Below are 26,625 nucleotides of genomic sequence, written 5' to 3' on the forward strand. Positions count from 1 at the left end.
TCTCCCCAATGTAAAATTTGCTCCATAAGAAGAAACTACAGGAGTTAAGTTAGTGGGTCTAGCAGGCCAAGCAATTTGACTCCCCTTCAGATCTACATATTTCATTTTCAAAATCAGTATGAAGGAAATTTCGAACAGATACCGAAAAATGTGGAGTCACTCCATAGTGTTGGAACCACATAGATGCCTGTTAACATTCTGCATCAAATAGGAGAGTATATTTATGAGGAAAGGTTTCTCAATAATATGTAGTCCTTTCAAAGAATGATATTCACTCAGTTGCAATTTTCGCTTCGTTATGAGATTAATAAGACGTTGAATATCGACCTGAGAAAAAAATCTATACTTGTCAAACCTAATCTGGTCATGCGATAACATTTGACCAATAGAATAAGGCTTAATAAATTCTGCAGTATTACGCAGATATCCTAGCACATAGAACTGTAAAAATTTTGATGTACTTTGTTTTTCAGATCTCACAATTCTGCTCTATCTACACTAATACGAGGATGTATTGATATCTAGTTAGCCTAGGCCAGAGTTACGCAATAAATTAAAAGAAATTGCGAAAATCGAAAAATTGGAGTATCGAACCATCATCAAGTACCTGTATTTAAAAGGGTTAAGAGGTAAGCAGATTTACGAAGATATGATGACCGATCGCTTCAGATATCCGTTTTACCCCAATTCGACGGATAATTATCGATGCAGTTCATGACATGATTTTATCAGACCGTCGAATTGGGGTAAAACGGATATCTGAAGCACTGAATATTTCATACGAACGCGTTCATCATATAGATCACGTCAATTTGGACATGAAAAAAATTCTGCTAAATGTATCCCCAAATGTTTGAATGTTGACCAAAAGCGTGCAATGGTAGAAGCATCGCGTTCGATCTGTGCTCGATTTGAAAACGATGTAGACTTCTTAAACCGAATTGTTACTATGGATGAGACTGAGGTACATTTCTACGATCCAGAAACAAAGCAACAATCGATGGAATGGCGACACTCTGGTTCTCCAAGACCTAAGAAGTTTCGTGTCCAAAAATCTGCTGGAAAAGTTCTTCAGTTTTTTGGGATTGCCATGCGGAGTAATCATGATTGATTTTTTGGATAAGGGTAGAACAATAACCGGAGATTACTATTCGACATTACTGATCACTCTACGGGAAGAATTGGAGAAAAGACGCGGAAAGCTATCCAAGGGTGTTTTGTTTCTGCAGGACAACGCCTCTGCACTTAAATCTCATGTTGCCATGCAAAAACTTCATGATTTAGGGTTTGAATTACTAGAACACCCCCCTTTTTCACCAGATTTGGCTCCATCTGACTATCATCTCTTTCCTCAACTTAAAAAAAGTTTAAAATGTCGCAAATTTTCTTCCAACAAGGAGGTAATAAAAGCTGTGGAGGTCTAGTTTGCAGAGCAAGAAGAAACATTTTTTTTAAAAGGTCAAGAGACGTTGCAGGTTCGCTGTAATGAATGTATCCAATTAAGAGGAGAATATGTTGAGTAATAAAATATTTTTACTTTGACATCTTGTTTGGTTCTATAGTAGGCTGAGAATTTTTCAATATATCCTCGTATAAACGAAAATTTGCATCACCTTTTATTTCAATCAGAAAATTGCATTCATCCTTGTGTTTTCTGCGATTATTTTAAGCTTCCAACAATTCCCCCACAAACCTATAATTTTGTATGAACTGTTAGATAAAACTTGAGGAAAAATTCATCCAAAACAATTAACATAAAGATATTCTACCTGAATAATTTGGAAATTATGATCATAACAATCAGAAAATAATATTTCTACTCTGGTGAGTTGCGAGATAGAAGTAAGTGAATAACAGATTCAAAAGATAACCATACAATTTATTTTCTTTCAAAAGTACTTATTTCATCTTATAAAAATATATTCATCCTCAATATTCGTTGATTCGAATTTTTATTATATAGAATGGCACAAAAATTCACTCTCATAATACCTATGGCTAATTAAATCATCATAAACAATATAAACATTATGTACAACATTTTCATTACTGTCGGGCATTCTGAATTTGAATAACTATCACATATTATTTCTTATCTAGAAAACTCTTTAGCCTACATTAAAATATTCCTTGAATATTTTCGCCTCATGGCCATCAAAGCACGACTCCCAAGCCTTTATAGTGTCTTATCTAGCTATATACAAATTAAATCCAAAACAACCTAATTCATAATCAAAATCAATATATGTATAAGTTATTATTTTTACACTATGTACAGTACGAGTGCCTTGGTTCGATACAGCGATTCTACATCTTTCGATATTGAAAAAATTTCTGATGTTATAAGTACATGACAGAAAATTCCAATATATTGTGAAGTTTTTCTCAGCTGCTCATTGTTTCTATGCACATGCTGTCTCTTATTGGGGCTCCTGTTATTCATCAATTCAAAAATGGCGGAAGCGTCACATAAGTTGGACTGTTACCATTTTCGTTCTTCAGGACCTTCATCCTATCTGCATCACGGTAGTTAGTCTCATATTTGGGCGAAATGCTGTCGTAATGTTCAGGAGGTGTTTTCTGATCAATGTACTCGATTTTGATTCCCATTGAACTGTCGTCAGCTGTTGGAGAATCAGTTTGCAGCATTGAGTAATCTCTACCGAGTAGGGCGTTGGGGTTGGTTAAAGGAGCCATGTACTCATGAGTTCTCAAAGGAGCACCGAACATCTGACTGTCGTGCGAGTTCAAGGCATAGGAATATCCATTTTGGGGAGAGCCAAAACTCGGGTATGATCCTTGGGTAGAGCCCAGCAGGTTTAGATGGGGGTTGATATCATAGCCAGATTGATAGCTCCAGTTATCCACTGGAGGAATAGAATTCAGGCTGTTGGTCTGAGAGTAGGAACCCAGGTTGTTGTAATTGACCGGCATCGTTGAACTGGGTGAATTTGAGCTGGTGGATCCGCTTTTACGAGAAGGTTCGTGCTTGCGCCATTTTGCGCGACGGTTTTGAAACCAAACCTGCACTCTAGATTCGCTTAGATTCAGTTTGACTGCTAATTCTTCCCTGGCGAAGACGTCAGGGTAGGGGGCTCTTTCGAAGGCTCTTTCCAGCTCTTCTAGTTGGTATGACGTGAAGGTTGTTCTGCAAAAAAGGTGGATTTGATTAATTGATTCGATCTAAGTGATAAACCATGACTAAGACTAAGACTGTTGATGTTTTTGTTTCATATTCAAGTATTGGGTATTGTTGGAGTTCATGAAAATATTTTTTAGATTTACGAACAGAAAATTGAAAAAAAAAGTTGTAGATGGTACATATATATGTAGCGATGTTTTTCACATGAGATACTTCTCTAGAATTCATTGAATTTCAGATTTCAGGTCTGTGGTTGGCGATTCATAAAAGCGATTATTAAAAAATCAACAAAAGTAATTTGTTATAAAATCTTCAGAAGGTTTTATTGCTTGATTGAAATTATGATTGCAATTGTTGTGTAGCTTAAAGTTTATTTTCAATCCTGGCCAAATTTTGATATTAGATATTTCATTGAACTAGCAGTATCTATAGCTTTTTCAGTTTACCAACAAACTAGAAAGAACAGTGTGGTTGCTACTTTTTTATAAATTGTTTGGATAGAAAATCTCAAATTTTTTCAACCCCCATTTTTCTCTAAGTAGGTATGTATTGTAATAGGTTCAATTGATTCTCAAAATCACAACAGTTTAAAAATTGAGTAGTACATCAATATTTCTTTAGAATAAAAAAAGAGAATTCTTGTGAGCTCTAGGATTCACATTTCAGTATTATGTCATACAGTCTAATTGGAAAATGTGTAAGGCCAGAGAATTTTCTGAATTCAGATGGTACAACATCAAAAAAGTTCATAGCCATATGCACTCCTTATTCCACTTGAAGTTGTTGCATGAGCTGGCACATTGGAAGGAACAATTCTCTTCTATTTTTGGGATTTTTATATAATTCAAAATAGTTATTTTGTTCTGGGAAAATGCATAATAACGAGAGTGCGGAAAATTTCATCCCAGGTTAGTGCTCGAGTTACAAATCCGAACAAAAAAAAGGAAAAAATTTACTCATGTCAAAAATTACCCGATATCGGGATTTCATTGACATGTTTCCATGTTTGCATATTTTAGAAGTAGGACGTCAACCGAGAATTTTTATTGAATTTCAGGCTCATTTTAATGTTGAATTTTGAATGAATACATCTGAGCATCCTTTGAAAATATTCACTAACATTATAGCCATCATTCTGTCTCTACACTCTCTACCCTATAATTTATTGGGGGGCCTACCATCACACCACCGCCATCTGAATTGCACCCAATATCATTATATCTACGAATAAAATCCGCCCTCATTAAAAGAGAAGCATAAAGTTGAAAGATTCCAAAGATAAAACGCTCCACTTAAATAAAAATTGTAGCCACTTAATGAGCAATAAACCCATTAGTACTCTATGGGGGTAATCGTCGTTCGCACCTAATATTGGCGGCATTTGTTATGTTAAGGGTGTGCCAGTGCAGATAGTCATATGGTACCGGAAGTAATAGTTTGTTTTTGATGATACTGACGCGTGTTAAAACGTAACAGATGTTGAAATTCCGCCGCACGCGAGACTAATCTGAATTGGTTATGCACCCCTGTATGGGGGATTCCATCGCAGTGGAAGGTATTCTTCAAAAATTTGCATTATGCATCCCCTGAATGAATTTTAATTGTGGACAATTCCAATGGGTCATCGCATCACATAAATTTTACCTCCTTGTTTTCAGAAATTGGTTTTTGGTTCATTACTATCGAAATTAATCAACATCTACCTCAATTACACTTTGAATCCATATTTTTTCATCACATCTCTTTATAAATGAATCGAATTTGTCCTATGAACTAATATTTCAATTGAATATTTTCTGAAAATTCAAGAATCTGCTCTAGAAGGCTTTCGCTCTAAATGTCTAAATCGTACATGAGAGATGATTTTCAATTTTCTTGCTGGTTTCACAAGAATCCATTTAACCCCTATTCTATTTTTCTCTAGAACTATTATATCAAACAAATTTTCTCAATTTGAAAAGAAGTGTTGAAAAGAACGATTCATTTCAAATCTTTTTTGACTCTTGTATTATGTCCGTAAAAACAATAGTTTCCTAATGAAAGAATAAAATACAACATTGTGCAACGGATCTTCTGTTAATGGAATCGAAAAAAATTATTATGTGGCTATCAAGTCGCACTGATTTGTATTGCAGCTTATTTATTGGTATAGAACATACCCACAAACTTTTCAACACAATGGAGGAAAAAAATGATATTTTTTTTCTCTCATTTTTGACGTGTTACTTTTCGAGAAAAGTAGAAGTAGAAGAGCTTTAGTTTTCGTGAAAGACTCCCTTTAATTTTCGTCAAGGAAACATCCCCTAAAACATTCACACATATTTGGTAACACCCTGTAAATTGAAACACATATTATTTCAAATATGAATTGAAATAATCACCACTAATATTTGCGATCTTTGCGAATTTTGTGCCTCTACTAAATATTCTCTAATCTATCTTCAAATTTCCTTCATATTATCATTTCAACAACCATAGAAGATTTTAGGTTTAAATAAAAAACAGCACATAAAACACGATTCTAAAAATATTTGGAAATACTTATTCTAGAAAAAAAATGGACATCACAATTTTCAAATGGATCTCTTTCATATTTAACAATTTAATAGTAATAGGGAAAGCAAATTTTGAACCTAATGAATTTTTCATTAATGCTTCATTGCACAAAACATATGCGCAGAATTTTGTTAAATAATTTGCTTTTTTTTTAATTTTTTTGAAGATTTGGTTGTTAATGACATTGAACCAATGCGAATAACTTTCAAATAAAATTGAAATCCTACCTTGTTTTCTTTTTCTTCACTCCGTTATTATCAGTTTTCTTCTTCTCAGTTTTCTTCTGCGTAGTTGTTGGTTTGATGTCTGACGAGTTCAAATTTTGACTTTGCAATATGGCGACGTCTTCTTTTTTGAGCTTTGCACCACTAACGTTATTATTCATAGCCTCGAAACCTTGTTGAAAAGACAGATCCTGATGGTGTAGGGGTGAATTCTCAAGTTTTGGCGACGTCTTATACTCCAAAGGGGATCCTTTGTAATCCAAAGGAGAGGTTTTGTATTCCAGGGGAGATCCCATGTTGGAGAACATATCGTGTTGGTTCTGCAGCCCCAGCATCACTTGTATCGAGTGCACATTTAAATTGTCCTGATTTTTGTTAGGTAAAAGCGCGGTGCTTAAAGATGGCAAGGGTTGATTGTTGGAATAATCACTAAAACTTTGATCGTCGAAAGGTGTACCTTCCATCGTTGCAAAAAATTAACACAATCAAATCAATCTAGCTAATTCTTGTGATTGATAATCAAGAGTCTTTTAATGGATCTAAATTGAGGACAATTTAGTAACACTGGTAACGTTACAGTTGTACTGACTTCTGACATTATCATTTTATCCAATTTATATTTAACAAGCTGAATTGAAGCTTCAGATGTTGACCAATAAGGTCCATTCATTTTGTTGAAACTAGTGTTCTCATTGGTTGATCCCGAGAGGGGCTGTCCTAAGGGGAGATTTTAGTGGTCCAGAAGGATGAATAGGGGATAACGTAGGCTATTGTATAACAGAGACAGGCGCATTCCCAGTGGCGTACAAAGGACGTAGGTATGAGTTATGAATGAAATTCGAGGAATCTATGTATTGTACAGATTTTTTGCGTATTTTGACTGAATCATCATTTATGTTGGAGTTCGTCAAATTTTTCTCATGCAACTTTTGGTGAAATTCGTGTACTTCGAAGTGTTTTCAAAGAAAAATGTTTCTTATTAGGTAAAATATGTACATATATTCATTTTATTCTTCAGTTAGGAGTGAGGATCCAAGTACAATAGTTTTAAATATACCTACCTACAATCAAGCAGAATTAGCACCTCTGAAGTTATTAAATCAAAACATTTGGGTATATAACTTATTATATCCGAAAAAAAATTCCTACCAACAATAAAATAAATCGCATACTCAACAGACTATCCAAACTAACAGAAATGACTAACTTGTGCCCCCAACTTATTATTTATTTCCAAAGATTTCGGGGCAATTGATTTTGTTCAAGAATTCCTTTTTATTACCTCCTAGTTGCCTAGAATGCCTGCTCATTTTCATTTCTGTCAGTTTACTAGTTTCAAAGAAAAAAGTTGCTTTTCAGGTGACATGTTTAGGGGGTAATTTTTTTCTTATGAAAAAAGAACCAAGATTACCAAGAATTCCATCGTCATGATACTGTTTGGCTTAACAAATTCCTAAATGATTATCTTAAGCTAAAAATAAACCCGAAAATCCTCTTTTCATCTACGAACATTTCTTCTAATTTTTACATATGTTTCCCAAAATACCATAGATTAGTTTATCTATGCAAAATACTATTATACTATTAGCATGATGAATTATCATCATGTCCAAATTTTTCTCCAAATTCTGATGGCAAAGCCCACTTTTATTTCATTGATTATTAGGGTTTTATTTTTTTTTCTGAAATTGAAGTTAAAATCTATAAAAAAAATTATCGGAAATGTTGAATATTATCATTGAGTAGGTATCTATTAAACTCAATAATATTATGTTATCAAGAAGTAGAGTTCTGAGAAATCAAGTGTACGATCAGTATGATCTTATAAATCAAGTTTATTTGGAAGGACAAAAAATTCATTGTTTTTAAGCAAGATGTCACCTTTATTTTAGATAAGCTGCAAAAAATGTTAAACATATTTTTCACAAAATTTCATCATCACACATAAAGTGTGAAAGAATATTCATGACCTATAATATTGCATTGCATATTTTATAGGTGAGAATACGGTTTTTAGTATAATTTTAGATTTTTATCAATATTAGTACATAATAATTATTTGCCATAATTGCCAATTTTACTCGAAACTACTTCATTCCTATCATCAGGATTAGTTGATTACTTCTACTGCTTTATATGTGACTACACCACTGGGTTCTTGGGTCCTGAAATTGGAGTTCCACGCTGTTTGGAATGATGGATAAACATGGTGGTCACGTGGATATGGATGTGGGCTTTTTCTATTCCCTATCTTTAATTACTTCACTTCTTGTGGGAAAGTGATTTTTCGATACCTACACCCTACCAATAGGTAAAGCTATTAGCCGGTGTCTCGTGTAACTTATCGATGTGGGAGATCTGTATCGCCAAATTTTGATGTGAGAAATTTTGGAGCAACCCCTGAAAATAGGATTTTAAATTTTCATAATCAAATTTGTCCCTTTATGCTTAAAAAGCTTCCTTCCGTAGGGCTAAAGAAAGCTTCAACATTAAAGGGATTTTTAGTTTGATTATGAAACTGGTTGTCATATTGTTAGAATTAAAAATGAATAGTTTCGTTCAAAATAAATGATGAGCAATTTTGAAGAAGAAATAAATCACAAACAGAGAAGTGAGGACGAAGTATATAAAATTAATTGAATGAAGAATGAATGCAGGGTGCTCACTTACTTCATCAACAAACTTCGAGGGAAGATGTTGTAAGTCAAATGCAACAAGAATTTTAATGAAAAAACGTTTGTTTTGTTGACAGCGTTGGAGTGCTAATTATAAAATTCAAAACAACGCTGTGGGTAAATGAGATATGCCGATTTTTGAACACTCTAGAGATAAGATATAGGATATAGGTACAATCTTGCTAAATTTTTCTTCTTCCTTAATTTTCTTCAAAATTTCCCACTATATGTAGTATATAGGTTTACAGTTTACATCTTCTGATTACTATATCCAGAAGAATTTCTGGTGTTATTATTTTTCGAGCTCACTTTTTTAATTGCGATATCGAGAATATGAGATGTGGTATAAAGAAATTTTGAGTTGAAAATTTTCATATTAACGCTCCAGAAAGAAATATTTTTCATTCCCGATAAATCTCCACTGGATTGACCAATAAGCACTAAGTATCTATTTTTATTTTTAATCTATTTTTATTTTTAATTTTGTCCAAACTCATTTTGGGAGTTTTCAATTGCATTATACATTTTAATCGCTAATACATCAAGTTTATCAATTTTCCATGCCTTCTATCGCAAATAAATCAATAGATGAGAAGAAAAATTCGTTCCGAAAAAACATCTGCTTTCGGGAAATGAAAAGTACAAATCATGAATTTCATAAATCCAGCACTTCGTCATTCATCATATGGTTTTTGATGACAACTGGTCATTTATTAAACTCAATCAATCAATATGGAAATTTCTGCCTTAAAAAATTTGGAAGTTGTGGGAGAGACTAATGAGGCTATGGTAACAGATAACAGATCATAACTTTGATTATATTATTCAAGGCACTGTAGTAGCCAAGAGTTTTTGTCTTTGATGATATGGCAAATGTGCATTGTGCTGATGATATTCTGTCAGCAAACCACTTTACTGTCGACTGCTGGGCCTTCTTAGGGCAAGACAACGCACTACCCCATTACTTATTACTTGTCGAAATATAGACAATCCTCAAGTCAATGGGATGATAAAAGTTTTTTTGAATGTTATGTTTTCATTCTTTATGTAAACTACCATATTATTATTATTACCTTTTGAGTTTTGTATAGTCATGACATTAGATATGTTCATATGTAAATGTAACTTTGAAGCTTCTCAATACTTAACCATTTATACAAATCATTCACAAGAATAAATCAGAAATTTCATCTACTTACGTTCTTTTATTTAGTCGATACAACAATCTTACCCCCCAAAATTCTCCTCATTATATAAAAATAAAGTTTGATTCGCGTAACAGGAAATAATTCAACGAATAAAGAATAAACTCATGAAATCTAATAACCGATTTTCTTGTGAGTTAGAGTAGAAAAGCACTATTATACACAAAAGCAACCCTTTCACACACAGATAATGTCTCTTTGGTGTATTATTAGCGGCACATCCTTCCCGATCTTGTAAAACTGGAAAAGTGAGTGAAGAATTGAAATTTCAATATCGACTTAATTACAGTCAATCAAAATCCATAATATGGTGCTGGAAGCCGCCCGTAGTACGCGTTTAACTCAATCGCCCATAAGTGAATTTATCAATTTACCCAATTTTTGCCTATTAGCCACAATAGCTATTAGTGCAGCTATTAGTACATTAGTTTAACAGCCACAGATTCTTTAATGCAATCCAACTCAATATGTCCAATTGTTGCCATTAAACTGTTTCACACATTAAATATAATTCAGTCAAATAGAGACCTCAAGCACAGAAGGGTTGTTTATTTTCCACCCGATGAAAACGGTAAAGGCGTCTCAAACTAAGCCAATGGGTTTAGTCTAGGCTAGTAGTAGATTTTCTAGTGAAGAAGTGAAGTGATTAAATACTAAATATCGTTTCCCACTGAGTTCATCCTTGCAAATGATAATGAGGTTAAAACAAAGTGAAATAATATCATCCTGTGATGTGCCGATTTGGAATATTGGAATTGGAGTTTATCTAACAAATGTAGGTACAACTGCTGTTCTATTTTTACAAGTCAGACAATTTTGTTCTTTTGCCGTTTGTGCCTTTTATTAATTTAACCTTGATATCGTCGGATATGGACAATTAAGGTTACGTACATCTATTTTTGATATGTCGTATACAGTCTGCTTTTTGTCATCATTAAATAGTTTTCGTTCAATCAACATTTTTTCTGATAGGATGCTATATTTCATACTAACTGAGTTGGTAATTTTTTGAAGTTTTGTCATTGAAAATAACATGAAGTTCTTTTGAGCTAAAACTTCAAAGTTACTAACAACTATAACAACTTGATACCTATAAAATTAAATGACTTTCTACGCATATGATGCGGTAGGTCCCAGGTCCCAGTAGGTACCCATCAAATTATTAATATATTTTTGACTAGATATACCTACACTTCATATTATACAAATCACGAATTTCTTGGCCTTGAAGCTGCACAACTGGACCTATAAAAACACCGTCCTTGATTAAGAGATTCAAGGCCATCAGTATCTCAAAGCTTCATCAAAGCTCAAAGCTCAGTTTTGATGATGCAGAATTTCATTGTCCTATCGAATTATGCTCCATAAGCTTTTATTAATGGGAATTCGATGGCATTATGTTTAATTCATTCTCAATTGAAAAGTATTCGTTTGTTTCATGGCTCATTCGGTCAACTGAACAATTTTCGAATGGTTGATCGAACAATCAAAGAACCAAAACTTGGTGGGGTTATATGCGGCCTCCCTAAGAACTGAGGCCTAAAACGGGGAATCACCCTATTAGTAGATGGCGATCACGTAATCCTTATACACTGAGAGAACGAAATAGTGAAATTACAGTGAAAATCTTGGGTTATTTGTGACCAACGATAATCACTGGAATTTCACAAGGAATATTCTGAAATGAAAACCTTGTAAAATCACAGAAAATATAAATCACAAGTTGGTTGTGATTTCACATGAAATTTTTTCTAATGATTTTTCCAGAAACTAAACCTGTGAATACTCATTGTGAAATCACAATGGAATTTTATGGTATCAACTGTAAAATTACATTTATTCTGTGAATTCTCAAAGGATTTTTACAGAAATAAATTGTAAAATTAAAAATTTTTGGAAAATTACAGGATTCATTGTGGAATCACCTCTTGGTCTCGCGAAAATACGTCGTGAAATTTAGCATCAATTAGACCGTAAAATACTATAATGTTGTGAATAAACAGAGCAGATTCACAGAATTTAATTGTGAATTTCAAGTATTTGTTAAAATTCCAGAATTCATTGTAGAAATACCCCACACCTTTTTAAAATTACTTCGTGAAATAACCATGAAAATTACTGGATAATTGTCTTTATTTTGTTATTGATCAAAGTAGTTGTACAGAACTAAATTTGGCACAATCACTGCCTAAAATATACATCAATTGGAAAAAAAACATTAGATTAATTAACATACATACAACATAAAATATAGTCATCAATATGGAAAACAAAAAATTTGAAACATTATATATCAGTTAAAAAACAACCACAGCATGAAATTAATATACTCTTCAATATAAAAAACAATATGAAACATTACATCAAACAAAAACAACAACCACAAATATCACCTAAAATGATTAAACATTTTTTTCAAAATATAAAAAAAAATCAACATAATTGTGAAGCATTCAACTGTGAAATATCAGCTTCTGAAAATATTGATATAAGTATGCGCTTATTTAGCGGTTCATATCATAAGAGTATAAAATTAAAATTCAAAAACAAAGTATACCTAGTCTTCTTCCAACAAAAAAAACACAATCTTCTGGAATAGATAAATTTATGAATTTGTTTTCTATAAAACTTGCTGTTGTCGTGCTTGACTTACTTCCAGAATCCAGATGAATGTTGAAATGCATCCTTCGGAACATCTCCATAGATTAAATTGAGGGCCTCCCTGAATACATAGGTTGTAAACACATATCGTTTTTCCATAAAGAATTCGTATCGGTGGTTTATTCCTGAAAAAAAAATGAATTAAGTAGGAATCCAATAGGCAATATTTCGATACAGAATAATTGAATATTAATAATAAATAATAAGTTGTATGCATGCGGTGTTCAATTTTTTTCATTAGTATCTGCCAAAGGAAAACCACAAATCGAAAAAATAAACATCGCTTTCAAAATCTGTGAACTATCTACTTACCAGTATATATTTCTTTTGTCACACACTTGAAACCTTGAAGGAACTTGGAAGGCAGAATTACTTGGAACTTGAAAGAACTAAATCATATTAAACAAAAAACTGAACCATGTATAACTCTTCGCACTTCAGAGTTCTTGAAGACACAGTGGATCATTCCAGAATGAATTGGGTTGTTATGGGGTAAGTTAGAAAGTTAGTGAGTATCTACGATAGGATATGGGATTGGGCAACGAGCAGGTGCCAGTTGCAGGAAAGGTTTTGATTGGCCATAGAATGAATCTAGAAGCAGATAAAAGTTGTGATTTTACAATTGCATTATGAAATTCCATTGAAGCTGTGAATTCGGATCCAGCCGAGCGACGTCACGTACAGCATAGGTGGAAAATGACTTGATATTTGCGATCATATTGTGATATTACGTTCAAGCTATGAATGTGTTTAACACATTTTTAAAATAGATATTTTACAAAAATACCCAGACTTACGAGTTTTTTCAGCAGTAGTTACCTACTCAAAATATTTTCTGACCAAGTGACAGAATTTGTTTTTCGATTATGGTTGAGGAGGAATGCAGGAACCTATAATCTCGTTAATGAATTATACAAAGAATAGAATGAAATATATTTTATTTATATCTTCAGAAATGTATTCATATAAAGAACAAGTCGAGAAAAAAATTTCTACAAAAAACGTCATTGTGGACTGTCTCAATGCGATGAATAAATTAGACAAAAAGTCATCTGTATGGACTCTATGTTGTACTGATGGATCAAAATTAGAAAGAGGTACAGGCATTGGGGTGTGTGGACACAGATCAATAAAAGGCAGCAGTCCAAAATGAGGAGGGAAGGAAGCATTAAAAAAAATCCTGTACACACACTCCTAGACATGCAGAGAATAGTTATAACAACAAAAAATTCGTCTTTCCTTCACCGATCTACACCGGAAAGCTCCTGGAGCTGCCACTAGATGAGCTTCTGAAAAGTCAGCTTCAGATGAGACTCTTCGTGGATCGGAAAAAGAACAGCACAATTTTGGCCTTCGTAAGATCATCAGTTGTTTATTGAATTTCAAGCGGCATCTTTGGAACGCTCTAATGGAAACCGATTGATCTATTTTTTTTATTCTGTTTTCATATTCGAGAGAAATATTTTGACCATAATAAATTTCAACAATTTCGCGTAAGATTACACTCTTGCTGTAGACATGTAAATAAAAAGTGTTCTATCCTAGAAGGAAATTGTGCCGCGATATCATGTTGTAAAATTATATTTTTTCGTGGTAATTTCACAACCGCCTTAATAACACATTGTATAAGCACATTTGTGAAGGAATTTTAAAATTAAAAGGGTTCTGCATTGTAATTCTACAACACAACATTTTCTTCTTCGCAAATTCACAAGAAAAATTCTCAAATCACAATAACTTTGTAAAATAACGTTGTGAAATCACATTTTCATGTGATAATTCACAAAATTATTGTAATTAAAAAAACATTTGATCACAATAATGTTGTGAAATTACCGTTTCATGTTGAAATTCGCAAATTTATTGTAATATTGCATTGCAGTTGTAATTTTTCAGGTGAATATTACAAACCTTGTGATATCACAGAGAATTAACACATATTTTCTGTAAATTTCATATTCACTGTAAATATACATGATAGTTTTACATTTTTCATGAAATTTCGCAACACCCTTGTAAAAACATCCAGATATTAGTTGTGAAAAAAATAATCCAACTGTGTAACTGTAACCTGTCCAGCTAATATGTGGGTAATTTCACATTGTAACCTCAAGATTTTTCTCAGTGTATGTCAGTTCATAGGTTTAAGTTTTAAGGATAATTAGATTCTAAAGCACGAGCATAAGAAGCCTCTATTATATTAGATATGTTTTTTTGGGTATTTTTGGTACCATCCTTTTTTAAGGATCGGGAACTCACCTCCAATAATTTCCGGAATGTGTTGTTTGCATATCTTATTATTCAATTTCCAACCCTGATGAGGAGAATGAAAATTGCAGGTCAATAGAAATGGGCCACTTATTAACTAGAAAGTGATGAAATGAGGAAAAGTTTCTAAAATATTTATGGGGTCGTTCCTTGTATGGGTTCTTCATAATTTTTTATATGGGTAGCCCCTGCTTAGAGATACAGATCCCTAAATTAGGCAACAGAAATGAAATTGAGCAAATATTTTATGGAAACAAGAAGGCAATACAAAAAAATTTATTAGTTTTCCCCTGAAATTGCAAGAGCTAGAAAAATCCACTACTACAATTTGTTTTGCAAGAATTTTTTTTTTCTATAGTATACCACAAATTCTTGATAACTTAATTCATTTGAACAAATAAGGACTCTTGCTAAAAGTAACGGTCTTTGAGAAAAAAAATTATCAACAGGTACGTAGTATGAGTAGAACCTATAGGCTGGATTTCTTCGAATTTACCTAGCAGTTAGATATCTTGCTGTTATTATAGGGGAACACTACCATCAAATTTTTTTTATTGCCCTCTCTCTCCGATAGAATGTCTGCTCAATTTAATTTGCGTCTCTTTTCTCGTTTCTAGGAAAAAAATTTGAAATTAATTTTCAGGTGCCATCAATGACATACACTTTAGAACTGATTCATATTTTTGAAATTTGATAGAAAACATGCCTTTTTCGTAAATTAGTAATGGAGGGGGGAGGGAGGCTGCATGTTTAAAGGAAGTAGGCTGCAGGCATTTTCTTAGCAAGGCATGATCAGTTAACTTTTCGAAGCTTGGGGGGGTCCAGTATTCCATATAATTCTGTGGGGACTGGTGTTGTGGAAAGTAAAAATTCAAATTCAATAAGATTGACCATTTCATTCGTAATGAAAAAGGATTCTATACAACAATCCCCATTAATTACCAAATCATCCTTAGTAACAAGTGGTCCATCCTTTTCTAGCACAAAGAACTAGGGTTGCCATTTAAAAAAGCTCAACTACCCTCCATCCCTCGTTGAGAGTTTATGACAAACCTCAATTATACATAAAAAGTTGCGTAATTTGAAATAGAAATTGACCTGTTCGAGCATTTTCCTACTAAATAGTACCTACATACCGAAGCTATGAATTTTGTGCGTTGCTCTTTTCACTCAATCTGTATTAGCATTGAGTAGTAACCCCTATGTTTCATGGGGTTGAATAATCAATAATGTTATGAGTTTGCAAAATTATGCTCCAATGGAAGGAAGTATAGACTCAGAATATTTCAGATTTTACGCAAATTTGATGAATAGTTTCTGAGGTATGGACACAAAAATTCACGAACTGATTATGTTTTTCACTGACGGAATTGTTGCAATTTTTAGAATATTTAGTGAAAATGATTATTAATTATCAATTCAATATTTGCGAATACATTTTTAAGGAAACAAAGGAAACTTTTCTTCGAAATAATTGAAATAATTATATAAAATGATCGAATTATTATAATTGTTCAAAATGAGGCAATAAAATGAAGAAAAAATGCTAACCACTAAGTCAAACTACATTCTAGAAAAGTCATTCTTTAGGTGGACGAGATACATTCATCTTCGCAGTATTCGCAGTGGCTAAATTGATAAAACTCATTGAAGAAATCGTCATCAACTGGGGCCAAAACGGAACCCTACTTCCTCAATCCGAACCACAATATATAAAATAGACTTCGCTGAAACGTCTGATTATTTCCCAACAAAAAAAAGCCGCGTCCGGAACTAGAACAGTCCAGAGGAAAAATATCGTTTGTATGCAACAATGGAATTCTGTCGGAGGCTTACACTTGCTGGTAGTCTGTATCATCTCTCCAATTTAGTCCAATAAAGAAGGCCATTAGATTCAATTAATTTTAACTGGCTGAATTGGCTGAACGCGTAGGGGTCAAAAAATGTGTAGATATTATCGTCATACATGCGGGACATGGAATCATCGAGGATGCTTCTGGGTTATTTTTCCGTTTCCACGAGGGGGGTTATCCTGGACCTAATAAAACGGTCGTATAAATCGACAGCTAGAAAGTATAACGAAGACACAACGAGGCATCTCTACTGAAGAGAAGGAAAGCCTTGCTAACATCATAGCACATCAATAACCCTACGACTCATTTTCTCGTTTCTATAAGTATTATTGTGCATTTTCTTTTAATTTTTCATAGGTTTTCTATGCCATCATCTGAAAGATAAAGATTAAAAATCAAAATTTTTTGAAACATTGCTGACTACCAAATAATACTGAAAAGTTCTGAAGACTAGGTCATATTGTGTTCATCAATTGAAAAATCCTTGATTTTTCTCAGGTTCTGTTGCCAGAATATTTGTATTATTGCATTCCATTATGCAATCACAACGTTTTCTGAACATACCTACATAATCACTAATCCCAGATATCTCAGATATCAAAAGCATTAAGCTCTGTTGGAACCCTTTCCCGGTTTTCGGGCTCATGGTGTTACTCCAGGCTCCTCCTCGGCTTTTTGACGTTGATCGGGTCCTGTTTCCTCCTCTTGCTCTTGGGGTTCGTTGGGTTAATAAAAAAACATCAATGACCAAATCCTCAACCTCAACAACTAAAGAACTATCCTTTGCTGGCCCAAATCGTCATCAGGGTTTCTTTTAAAAATCTTATAACCACCTAGTCTAGGAGAATTCGAATAATTTATTACAAGGTAAGAGAGGAGAAGCCATTGCATGCCATACCAAGATATCCTGGTGCTGTCTGAAATTAGGTACTTGAATTGTGTTTAGCATATCTACATCTAGCATTTGGATTATATCGGTGATTTTAATTTTGTATCTTTATTAATACTTAGTCATCAGATATCACATTCCAATTTGATGGGACTTATAGCCTTAGAGGAACATTCAAAAATTAATAAACAACATCAAAACTGTAATTTGAATATAATGTATTAAAAAAATATTTGAAAAACAATAGTAGGTACACCTTACAGTCTGGATTCCAAAGTTTGTATATTTCAGGATACCCATTGAAAGAAATTTCACAACTAAGATGAATCATATTAGTTGTTCATTTGAAATTAATTATTTCAGTTGGAGCGATTGATTATAAAAGTGACTGATTATGAAAGTTTCGTAGTTCAAGATTAATTTAAAAAAAATTCAATTTATACGCGGTGTAACTATATATACTTGGCGCGATGCTGCTTACTTATTTCAAATGAATATCTCATCTTATTTTTCATTGATAACAAAATAAAAAAGACAACGTTCAAAGAAAAATTGAAATTGTTATGTTAGAAAAATTGAAATTGTTATGTTAGAAAAATTGAGGAGATTTCAAACGCTGAGATCAACAAAAGTTGAATATCACCATATACTTTGGGCACCACTTCGCCCAATATTCGGGCTCTAATATAAAGAAAAGAACGAACAAAAATAAGACACAATAGGCTAAAAACCTTCTTTGACAAATATAACTCTATTTAATGATATTTCACCGATTTTGTAAGGCTCCATACCATAGACGTAAGGCGTAACCCCCAAAGTTGTGTTTAGTCTAAGCTCCAAACAATTAAAGCCCTATGCAGAGAAAACGTAAAAAAAATTGTGCGATATATGGGTACTAAATTCAGACCAATCTAAAACGTAACGAATATATTAACAGATCTATATCGGATCGCATTCAGAAAGGTCCAAATCCCCATCGCTTAATTATGCAAATTTAAAGTAGGCGATATCGGGCTCAGATACTGCTACAGAGTGTTTATGAATGAGGAATATACACCACCATGACCACCATATGTCAGTAAGTTGTTAGGTTAGGGTCGCGACTTCAGACAGGGTGTCTTATTAAGAGGGGTGATTTCGTACACCTTATGGGGGTAGCACGCGTCTAGCGGTTCTCTTGGCAGCACTGCTTGAAAAGAATCCAAAATATTAGCTGGTAGATGTCGGTTTAGATGCGGGATTCCCACGCACTAATGGCACAGCATAGGCTGTGGTAATGGTCCATACTTGGCCCGTAATTTTCTGTTGGAGTGCTCTCAATCTACGGGTGGCGATTCCTAGACGGTGGGTAGGTACCTACCAGAGTTATTGCGTGGGATAAATTTGATCTAAAGCATTTTGAAATACGAAATGGACTATAACAGTAATAATATAGGTAGTATATAGTAAATTATTAGTTAGTTCCCTCCAAATAAATACGTTTAGTGATAACTGAACAATTGGCCTACCCTTTCGCGGATTATTTCGGTGGGCAATATAGAAAAAGTTGATGTAACTTTTGAGAACTTCTGGAATGAAAAAAATTATGACTCCCTTCGCCGATGCGTTAACATCCCTCCCAGTTTTTTGCTCTGACTGGTTCATTTTCAGAGTGGAAGAATAAAATCATTAAAACCTTATAATTTCATTGAATGTACATATCGAAATAGTGGATACTGAAAATAATTATTAAATGAACAAAGACGTAGTTAGAATATTTTTTGTGGAAGACTGCATGGAAAGCTTTTGTGTACCTAGTTTGATGCTTAGCTACTTCCTCGGAAATTAGGTCAAATTTTCCCATTTTTCCAATAAGGAAGGCTCAGATACAGATACTTTATATGGTAACAGGATCCCTAATAAAACGTTTGGTAATTTGGATTTATCTATATTATGAGCAGGCCCGGATCTACGATTTTTTCTGACCGGGGCAAAAATTCATGATGGCGCCCCCTCCCCCTCCCCACTAAGGTTCTTAGGAAACATATAATTGCATATTCGTCATCGCGATTTCAACCCGAGATATTTTTTTTCACTAATTCGACATCGTTGATTACGAATATGCAATCAGATTTTTCCTAAAATGAGAACTTTAGGAAAAAAATAACTCTTATTTTTTCCCATTTTTCCATTAAAAGTTGTTTTTTTCCCAAAGTACTCATCTTAGGAAAAATCTAATTGCTTATTCGTAATCTTCGACCACGAATTAGTAGAAAAAATGACTGGGGTTGAAATCGTTCGAAAAGTAAAAAAGTTTGTTTTTACAAGAATGTCGTTTGCAACCCTCGCTCACCTATCGTTTTTACCCGCGCTTTACGAACGAAATTATTCCGAACGAAAATTAATTTTTTCATGCAGCGACATATATCGACACGGTTCATTTTACTCATTAATTCGAGGTCGTAGATCACGAATATGCAATTTGATTTTTTGTAGGATCAGTATTTTGAGAAATAAATCACTTTAAGTGCAAAATTTCGAAGAAATTGGTCAACTTTGAGGATGTGTAGCATCCAGAAAAAAAGCACTAGCATGCTGGTTTTTTTGTGATAGATTGGTTCTTTGCGAATAGAAAAACCACACTTCATTCATCTACCGCTAACAGTTTAGATTTTAGAATTTTTTCCGCGAAGGTCCAAAATTTCTGATTTTCCATCGACCATAACTTGAAAACTTAATTTTAAAAAAATATCTGTTTGCATATTCGTGTTATACGCCCTTGTATTAGTGTACAGTACGAATTTGGTTTTAATCGGAGACCAAAAATATTTTTCAAAAAATCCATACAGTATGGAAAATTTGAAAAATTTTCGATCTCTACGATTTCCACCAATATTGTTGTATTTACTAAATCGAGGGCGTAGATTATGAATATGCGAACAGAATTTTGCTGAAAGGATTAGTTTTTAAGTTATGGTCCATAAAAAATCGGAAATTTTGGCCCTTAGTTCCAGATGAAATGGGGATGAGTCGGTAATTCCCCAGGCAAAGAAATTACTGACACTATGCTTGCGACACATTGTAGACATATCCCATCTTTTCACCTATTTCACCCAAGTGTGACGGTCATTCCTAGATGACTGAATAATACATATACAGTTAATTGATCCCTCATTGATTTTGAAGATTTTTGGCATAGTGATGGTTTATCATGTTTCCATTTTAGCTCTAGGAAATTAATTTTTTCCGAGAAACTAAAGAAAAGTTTCAACCTCTGGTTGATTTTGGCGCCCCCTTGAGCTGACGCCCGGGCAAGCGCCCCGCTTGCCCCCCCCCTAGATCCGGGCCTGATTATGAGACATTCAATTATTCTTTTCTGATAGAATCTGTTAAGAGCAAGTTTGGGATAGCATATTGCTATATTTATTGCTGAAGTAATAGATATATATTCTATATTAATATAGTACAGGGAAGTGGGATTATTTTGCACTGTTATTTGCCGTTCCATACTTACTAAAAAGTATCATGTAATTTCTAAATCATAATTATTCTGATTATTGTATTCTGAATCCTCGTTCAAATTTCGGTGGATCTTCCGATAACACAAAATGGTAATATTGTTGAATGAGAATATGTATCGACGCCCACTGCTATGTTACAAAATTATTTTTAAAGGCGTAACATGTCGCATGTAGCTAAATTGTTGATCATCATCTTCACTCTCTCAAGGTATATTTCATGCAACCAAATAATATTCTTAAGATAATGCGCGATTCTAACATGAAAACAAACATTCAATCAAAAAGTAGTCCACGTAGGCTACGATTCAAGTCACCTCGTCTCGGATTTGAAATATTTTGGAAATGTGAAATGTGATTAGAACACATTTTTTTGATTATCTCAGAAAAATTCGTCAAAATACAAACCATTTCTGAAACTTGTGAAATTTTTGGATTTAATTGAAATAATTCACAATACTAGTTGAAAAATATTTTTGTTTTAGGAGATGAGGGATGGCATAGTGTTTGCTCCAATACAAATTTTCAAATATGGAAGCACATGTCTATTTGGTTTTGCATATTATCATGGAGATTACTTCCATGGGTAACATGACAACATAATGAAGTCTACGAATTAGAAAAGAAGAGGAAAAGAAATTTCATGCTCTTTCCTAACCTAGAAAACATCAGTTTGACGTTTGAGGTTAACAGTTTTTACTTTTTAAATAAGGAAGGAAGTGGATGTTCATAGTTGATTGTAATTACTAAATATGTAATTAAATATCGATGAGATTGTATTCACTGCAATATGACCATATTCGAGTATATATCAACCCTTTCTGATAACCCATATTTTGGTGCGGGATTTGGGCTGTTCGGTTTGGGTGCTGGTGCTGCATTACTGAGGAGGGGATTTCAGACTTCCCTAATTTTGTTTCGAAGACATTATATGATAACATTAGAAGTACCTTGTAGGGATAAATCATACCAGTGGCTATTACAGTGGATGACTATAAAAGGTGCAAGACAAACTCAGCATTTAAGTGTTGAAACTAGTTTCGAGCAAAAAGAAACTGGCCATGTTAAAACCAAATATGATTTCATTCCAAGTATTGGTACGCATTTTTTTAAGTGAGTAGGAGGTTATTCTGAAGAATAAGCCCTATGCATAAAAATATACTTTTGAATATGTATTGATTATGAGGGGTATTTTAGATATGGTTCTACATGGATAAGAGTAGAGAGAACAAGAGAACAACATACGCTTGATCTGCATATGGGAATTCCTTGGGAAACAGTCACTCTAACAGCTTTCGGAAGAGATAAATCAGTTTATTTCAACATTTTAGAGGAAGGTTTGTAAGAAGTTTTTTTTATCAAACTCAAAGAATATCTTGGAAAATATGAATTATATTATTTGAATCTGCTCCAATCATGAATTATTCAGTTCATCAGCTGATTATACAGTATCAGAAATATGTATGATAAGTTAAAACCAATGAAATCACACAGTAGAAATTTGTGATTAAGTTTAATATTAACTTGAACTCTTTTGAGTTATCTCACTCGTTCTAAATATATTAAAAAAGATACAAGTAATAAAATATTACAACTGATATTAGGCTTATGGTATACTTGTTTACTGCTTAAGAAAATCCTTTCTTTGTAAGTTAAAAATGCTTCGGTGCTTAGAAATGCAATCTGTTTTCTGTTGAGTGCCATTATTAGTTCCATACTCATCATTTTCAGAATTGATGGTTTGATCCCCTCCATGGCAGGAGGTCTTATTGACAGTAATTCTCTGGGTTTCATGGCAAGAATAAGCATGTTAGCTTTATGGACTGTTTCGGAATTCCAAACTTGAGGAGGGCCAAAAATTGTTGGCTTTGTTGCTTTTTCTAAAAAGACCTAAAATTAAAAAAAATGGCCATAAGATCAAATCTCCCATTCAAAATTTTTCAGTTGTCTTGGCCTCACATATTTGGTCACATTCTTATTTTGATCTGTCGCCAATTATTTTTCTTCTTGCTCTATGCTGAATTAACGTTTAATTTTACATATAGATTTACCCTTCTTTGAGACTGAGTGCAAGCATGAAGGTTTTCAAAGATTTCTCCATTTATTTGAAGAAATTCCTTGTCTGGTATATTTTTTACAAGATGTGGGTCAAAGCCACAAATTATTCCATACATTCTGTTTAAACAGGAATGATTGTTCAAGATCCCAAATCCATGTGTTTTTATCAAAGAGGCACTTAGAATTGCTACTTCATGTTTTGCAAATTTCTTGTATTTTCCTGGAAATACAATTTTCATTCATCATTGACCTAAATGTACTGAAATAATAATATGATATTTCTCTTGAAACATTCCTTCCATGTAGCAATATGTTTTCAGCCGTACATATCTAGTTTTCCGATGAAGATGTTGGTCATGAAATTTTGTACTAAATTTGCAATTATATTTCTACTAAATTATACTTCTACCAAATAAAAATTTTGTTGGAAAAATGGAATTGAAAATTATACAGATATTATAACATCTATCTCCTCATTCTCACCAGATTTTTAGTAGTTCCTTTATTTTTTTCAGAAAACGAATGAAAAATCTTGTAGATATCAAAGATTTTGTTTCATCCCAAAACTTATGTTCTTTTTACCTAGATATTCTACCAAATCCCAGTTAGACATATTGAAATAAAAAAAATCTGTATCAGGTATTTCACTCAAATATCCATTCATTTTTTTTATATCTTCCAAACTCAGGGATTCTCTTGATTTATTGCCTTTCAATATCTTCCATACTTCTATGATATGGTTGTCTGGTACAATTTCTATATCTTTGAGCAGTTTTAGAGCTGTAACAAGTTGCTCCGAAGGTATTGAGGCTATCTATAAAAATAAAAACAGTACTACTTCAATCAAATAGTAAGAGAAAAGAAGCATAGTTAGTTGAAGAAAACCATTTATTGTGCAAGAGTGAGAGAATATGATAATGATATAATATGTAGTTATATGAGATTATCATAAAAAGTAGATGGTGAATTTTTTGCTTTTTTTCTTCAATTTTTTTCATGAACATGTTTTAGGGGTGGGAGTTATTCATGGTCCAAAATTGATTGGTGAAAAAGTTTAGGTACTAAAACATTCAGTTTCGTCTATTAATATTTCAAGATTCAAATACATCTATACCGAAAACTGTGGTATTCTACTTTTTTTTGTATACACTGATCAACATACATGAATGCAGAGAACAATTCTCATTTATCCAAACCCAGTGTTGTTATTTGTCTAATCTAGCTCGACCTTACATTACTCAAGCTGCTCTTACTTTAATGGTGAAAAACAACCACCAATGAAATTCATTCAACTAGTGTATATGCTGTACCACAGGATTTCAAAATGTTCTACACCTTTCTTGCACTTTAAATGGTTAGTTACCAAAAGCTGTTAAATCCTGTTATTATATTTGGCCAACCTCTTCTATTGGTCCCTCTATCAAGATTCTAGACACATCCTTCGGTACAGCTGTTGTGACCCTTGTAGACTGCTGTGCCTGAGAATAAAGTAAAAATGAATAGTTAAATTGAAACATTTTTTAGTCATTTTACTGATGTTTCTTCTACTGCAGAGCTTCTTTGCTCAGTGTTGGAACTACCTCTTTTCCTCTTGATCTTGTGGTATTCCTTAAAAATTATGTTTTTACCAATAATTAGCACTTGTGTCATGATATTCATCCATATTAAACAGATCAGAATATTCATGGGTTAATATGTGACAGAAATGTCATACTGGTTCTGTATTTCTCGTACAATTCAAATTTTATTTTGATTTATATCAATAGAATTATTCCATTACAAATTCTATGTTACATTCAGAAAATTAAAATTCATAAATAATCAATATTTTTATGAAATGTATAAAAGTGTTGGAAGCTCAAACATTTTTTATACTTTAATACTCATTGAACTGATTAAAGTTTTAAAAATTTATTTACCAAGCTAGCAATCTATCCAAGATTGTAAAAGAAAAGTGTATTTGATTGCTATTATCAAGTTCTGAATAAAAATCCACATACTTATTCATCCTTAAACATGATTGTACTTTGATACAATGTTTCTTTATTATTGAAAGAAATTTGTCTTTCGATTGAATTTTGTGTTGAATTACCTCCTTATTTCTAAAAAAAGTTAAAATTAATTTCGTTAGCTAGGCAGATGGCCTTGAAGCAGCATGAGGGTAAAACATTGATGTATACTGGAATGGGTAGTGAATGGAGACAGTTCGGACAACCAAGGAGAAAGAGGCCCATAAAATCAGTTGTTTTAGATAAGGGAATCAGTGACCGGATTCTCAAAGACTGCCATGAATTTATTTCGAATCCCTCATGGTACACTGACAGAGGAATTCCATACAGAAGGGGTAAATTTTTATTCTGATTCCGGAGCTAATCTGTGTTTGTTCAAATTCATAAGCAGAGCAGTCACCCATCCAAACACTGAACTTGTTCAATGCTGCTTAACTCCCAGAAAAAAATATTTTCCAAAGATACATATCTAAATTAAGGGTAGGTGTTGTCTCTACTTAACATTTTGAAAGCTCTCGCAAAATTTGAGCAACATCTGACGAATATTTTCTAAAATACAAAATTTTCTGGTGCTACAATTATCACGAAATTTCACATAAGTCTAAGCTAAGCGTCACGTTTGGATACGGAATATCAACATTCAAAATCACATACTCTACTGAGACTCATCACTATATAAATTTTTTTAGTGAAGTAAATTATTTTATTGTTTTATAGGTTATCTCTTGTATGGTCCTCCTGGTTGTGGAAAATCATCCTATATAACAGCATTGGCAGGGGAATTAGGGTTTTCGATATCAGTATTGAATTTATCAGAACGAGGTCTAACAGATGATAGGTTGAACCATCTTTTGAATGTTGCACCACAGCAAACAATCATACTGTTGGAGGATATCGATGCTGCTTTTGTTTCAAGAGAAGAAACTCCCCAGCAAAAAGCGGCTTATGAAGGACTAAATAGGGTAACTTTCAGTGGACTATTGAATTGTTTAGATGGAGTGGCAAGTACAGAAGCGAGGATAGTGTTCATGACCACAAACTACTTGGAAAGGTAAAAGGCAAAATTATAAATTCATCCAGCTCAATCATTGTACATAGCAATAAAATTTTGATATATAAAAATACTAAACCTGACTATTTGATTGTTACAGGTTAGACCCGGCGTTAATACGACCTGGAAGAGTTGATTTAAAGGAGTATATTGGTTATTGTTCTTCTCATCAAATCGAACAAATGTTCTTGAGATTTTATCCTGGGGAAAATGGTAGAATGCAAGCCAGAGAATTCGCCGAGATTGTGAAATCATTTGGAAAACAAGTTAGTCCTGCTCAAATCCAAGGTTTCTTTATGTTCTACAAACATGAAGACCCTAAAATAGTTCTGAAGAATTGTGAGGATATATGGAAACTCTAAACTTCTAACAATTACAAGATTATCTATTTCATGTTTTGAGAGTTGTTATTTATGTTGTAAATTGTACAATATAATTTATTGATTTTTAAAAATAGTTTTTTTTATGAGTTTCTGATAGCAGGAGCAGAATAATGATGTTTTGAGCTGTAAAATAATTTCTTTAGGATAAGATTAA

At 33.2% G+C, this 26,625-nt stretch overlaps 3 protein-coding genes across 4 annotated transcripts; 1 reads left to right on the forward strand and 2 right to left on the reverse strand.

Moving 5' to 3' along the window:
• Positions 1–1,858: 1,858 nt before the first annotated feature.
• LOC123311210 (retinal homeobox protein Rx-B) lies at positions 1,859–6,589 on the reverse strand. Its single transcript, XM_044895040.1, has 2 exons — positions 5,926–6,589; positions 1,859–3,148 (listed from the first exon to the last, which is right to left on the reverse strand). The coding sequence occupies exons 1-2, from the start codon at positions 6,384–6,386 to the stop codon at positions 2,443–2,445; spliced, it is 1,167 nt and encodes a 388-aa protein (XP_044750975.1). The 5' UTR covers positions 6,387–6,589; the 3' UTR covers positions 1,859–2,442.
• A 15,079-nt stretch (positions 6,590–21,668) lies between these two features.
• Positions 21,669–26,542, forward strand: LOC123311952 (mitochondrial chaperone BCS1). Its single transcript, XM_044896088.1, has 5 exons — positions 21,669–22,083; positions 22,168–22,307; positions 25,160–25,372; positions 25,755–26,088; positions 26,189–26,542. The coding sequence occupies exons 1-5, from the start codon at positions 21,761–21,763 to the stop codon at positions 26,448–26,450; spliced, it is 1,272 nt and encodes a 423-aa protein (XP_044752023.1). The 5' UTR covers positions 21,669–21,760; the 3' UTR covers positions 26,451–26,542.
• LOC123311953 lies at positions 22,315–24,891 on the reverse strand. Of its 2 annotated transcripts, none has more exons than XM_044896089.1 (4): positions 24,429–24,891; positions 23,611–23,842; positions 23,022–23,248; positions 22,315–22,860 (listed from the first exon to the last, which is right to left on the reverse strand). In XM_044896089.1, the coding sequence occupies exons 1-4, from the start codon at positions 24,543–24,545 to the stop codon at positions 22,510–22,512; spliced, it is 927 nt and encodes a 308-aa protein (XP_044752024.1). In that variant the 5' UTR covers positions 24,546–24,891; the 3' UTR covers positions 22,315–22,509. The 2 variants fall into 2 exon arrangements, with proteins under 2 accessions (XP_044752024.1, XP_044752025.1); XM_044896090.1 differs by having other exon boundaries at positions 22,616–22,850.
• Positions 26,543–26,625: the final 83 nt, after the last annotated feature.

Source organism: Coccinella septempunctata, chromosome 4, assembly GCF_907165205.1.
Source record: "Coccinella septempunctata chromosome 4, icCocSept1.1, whole genome shotgun sequence".
Taxonomy (NCBI): Eukaryota; Metazoa; Arthropoda; class Insecta; order Coleoptera; family Coccinellidae; genus Coccinella; species Coccinella septempunctata.

What these genes read in the sequence shown, in the direction of transcription:
- LOC123311210 (XM_044895040.1), bottom strand. Translation starts at nt 6,386, where the DNA reads ATGGAAGGTACACCTTTCGACGATCAAAGTTTTAGTGATTATTCCAAC. An exon ending in GTGAAGAAAAAGAAAACAAG is followed by an intron (nt 3,149 to 5,925) that starts GTAGGATTTCAA and finishes CCTTTTTTGCAG; the next exon opens with AACAACCTTCACGTCATACC.
- LOC123311952 (XM_044896088.1), top strand. Translation starts at nt 21,761, where the DNA reads ATGACCATATTCGAGTATATATCAACCCTTTCTGATAACCCATATTTT. An exon ending in TTTCAACATTTTAGAGGAAG is followed by an intron (nt 22,308 to 25,159) that starts GTTTGTAAGAAG and finishes TAATTTCGTTAG; the next exon opens with CTAGGCAGATGGCCTTGAAG. An exon ending in AGGAATTCCATACAGAAGGG is followed by an intron (nt 25,373 to 25,754) that starts GTAAATTTTTAT and finishes ATTGTTTTATAG; the next exon opens with GTTATCTCTTGTATGGTCCT.
- LOC123311953 (XM_044896089.1), bottom strand. Translation starts at nt 24,545, where the DNA reads ATGTTTCAATTTAACTATTCATTTTTACTTTATTCTCAGGCACAGCAG. An exon ending in TAGAGGGACCAATAGAAGAG is followed by an intron (nt 23,843 to 24,428) that starts GTTGGCCAAATA and finishes TTATTTTTATAG; the next exon opens with ATAGCCTCAATACCTTCGGA. An exon ending in GCACTCAGTCTCAAAGAAGG is followed by an intron (nt 22,861 to 23,021) that starts GTAAATCTATAT and finishes TTTTAATTTTAG; the next exon opens with GTCTTTTTAGAAAAAGCAAC.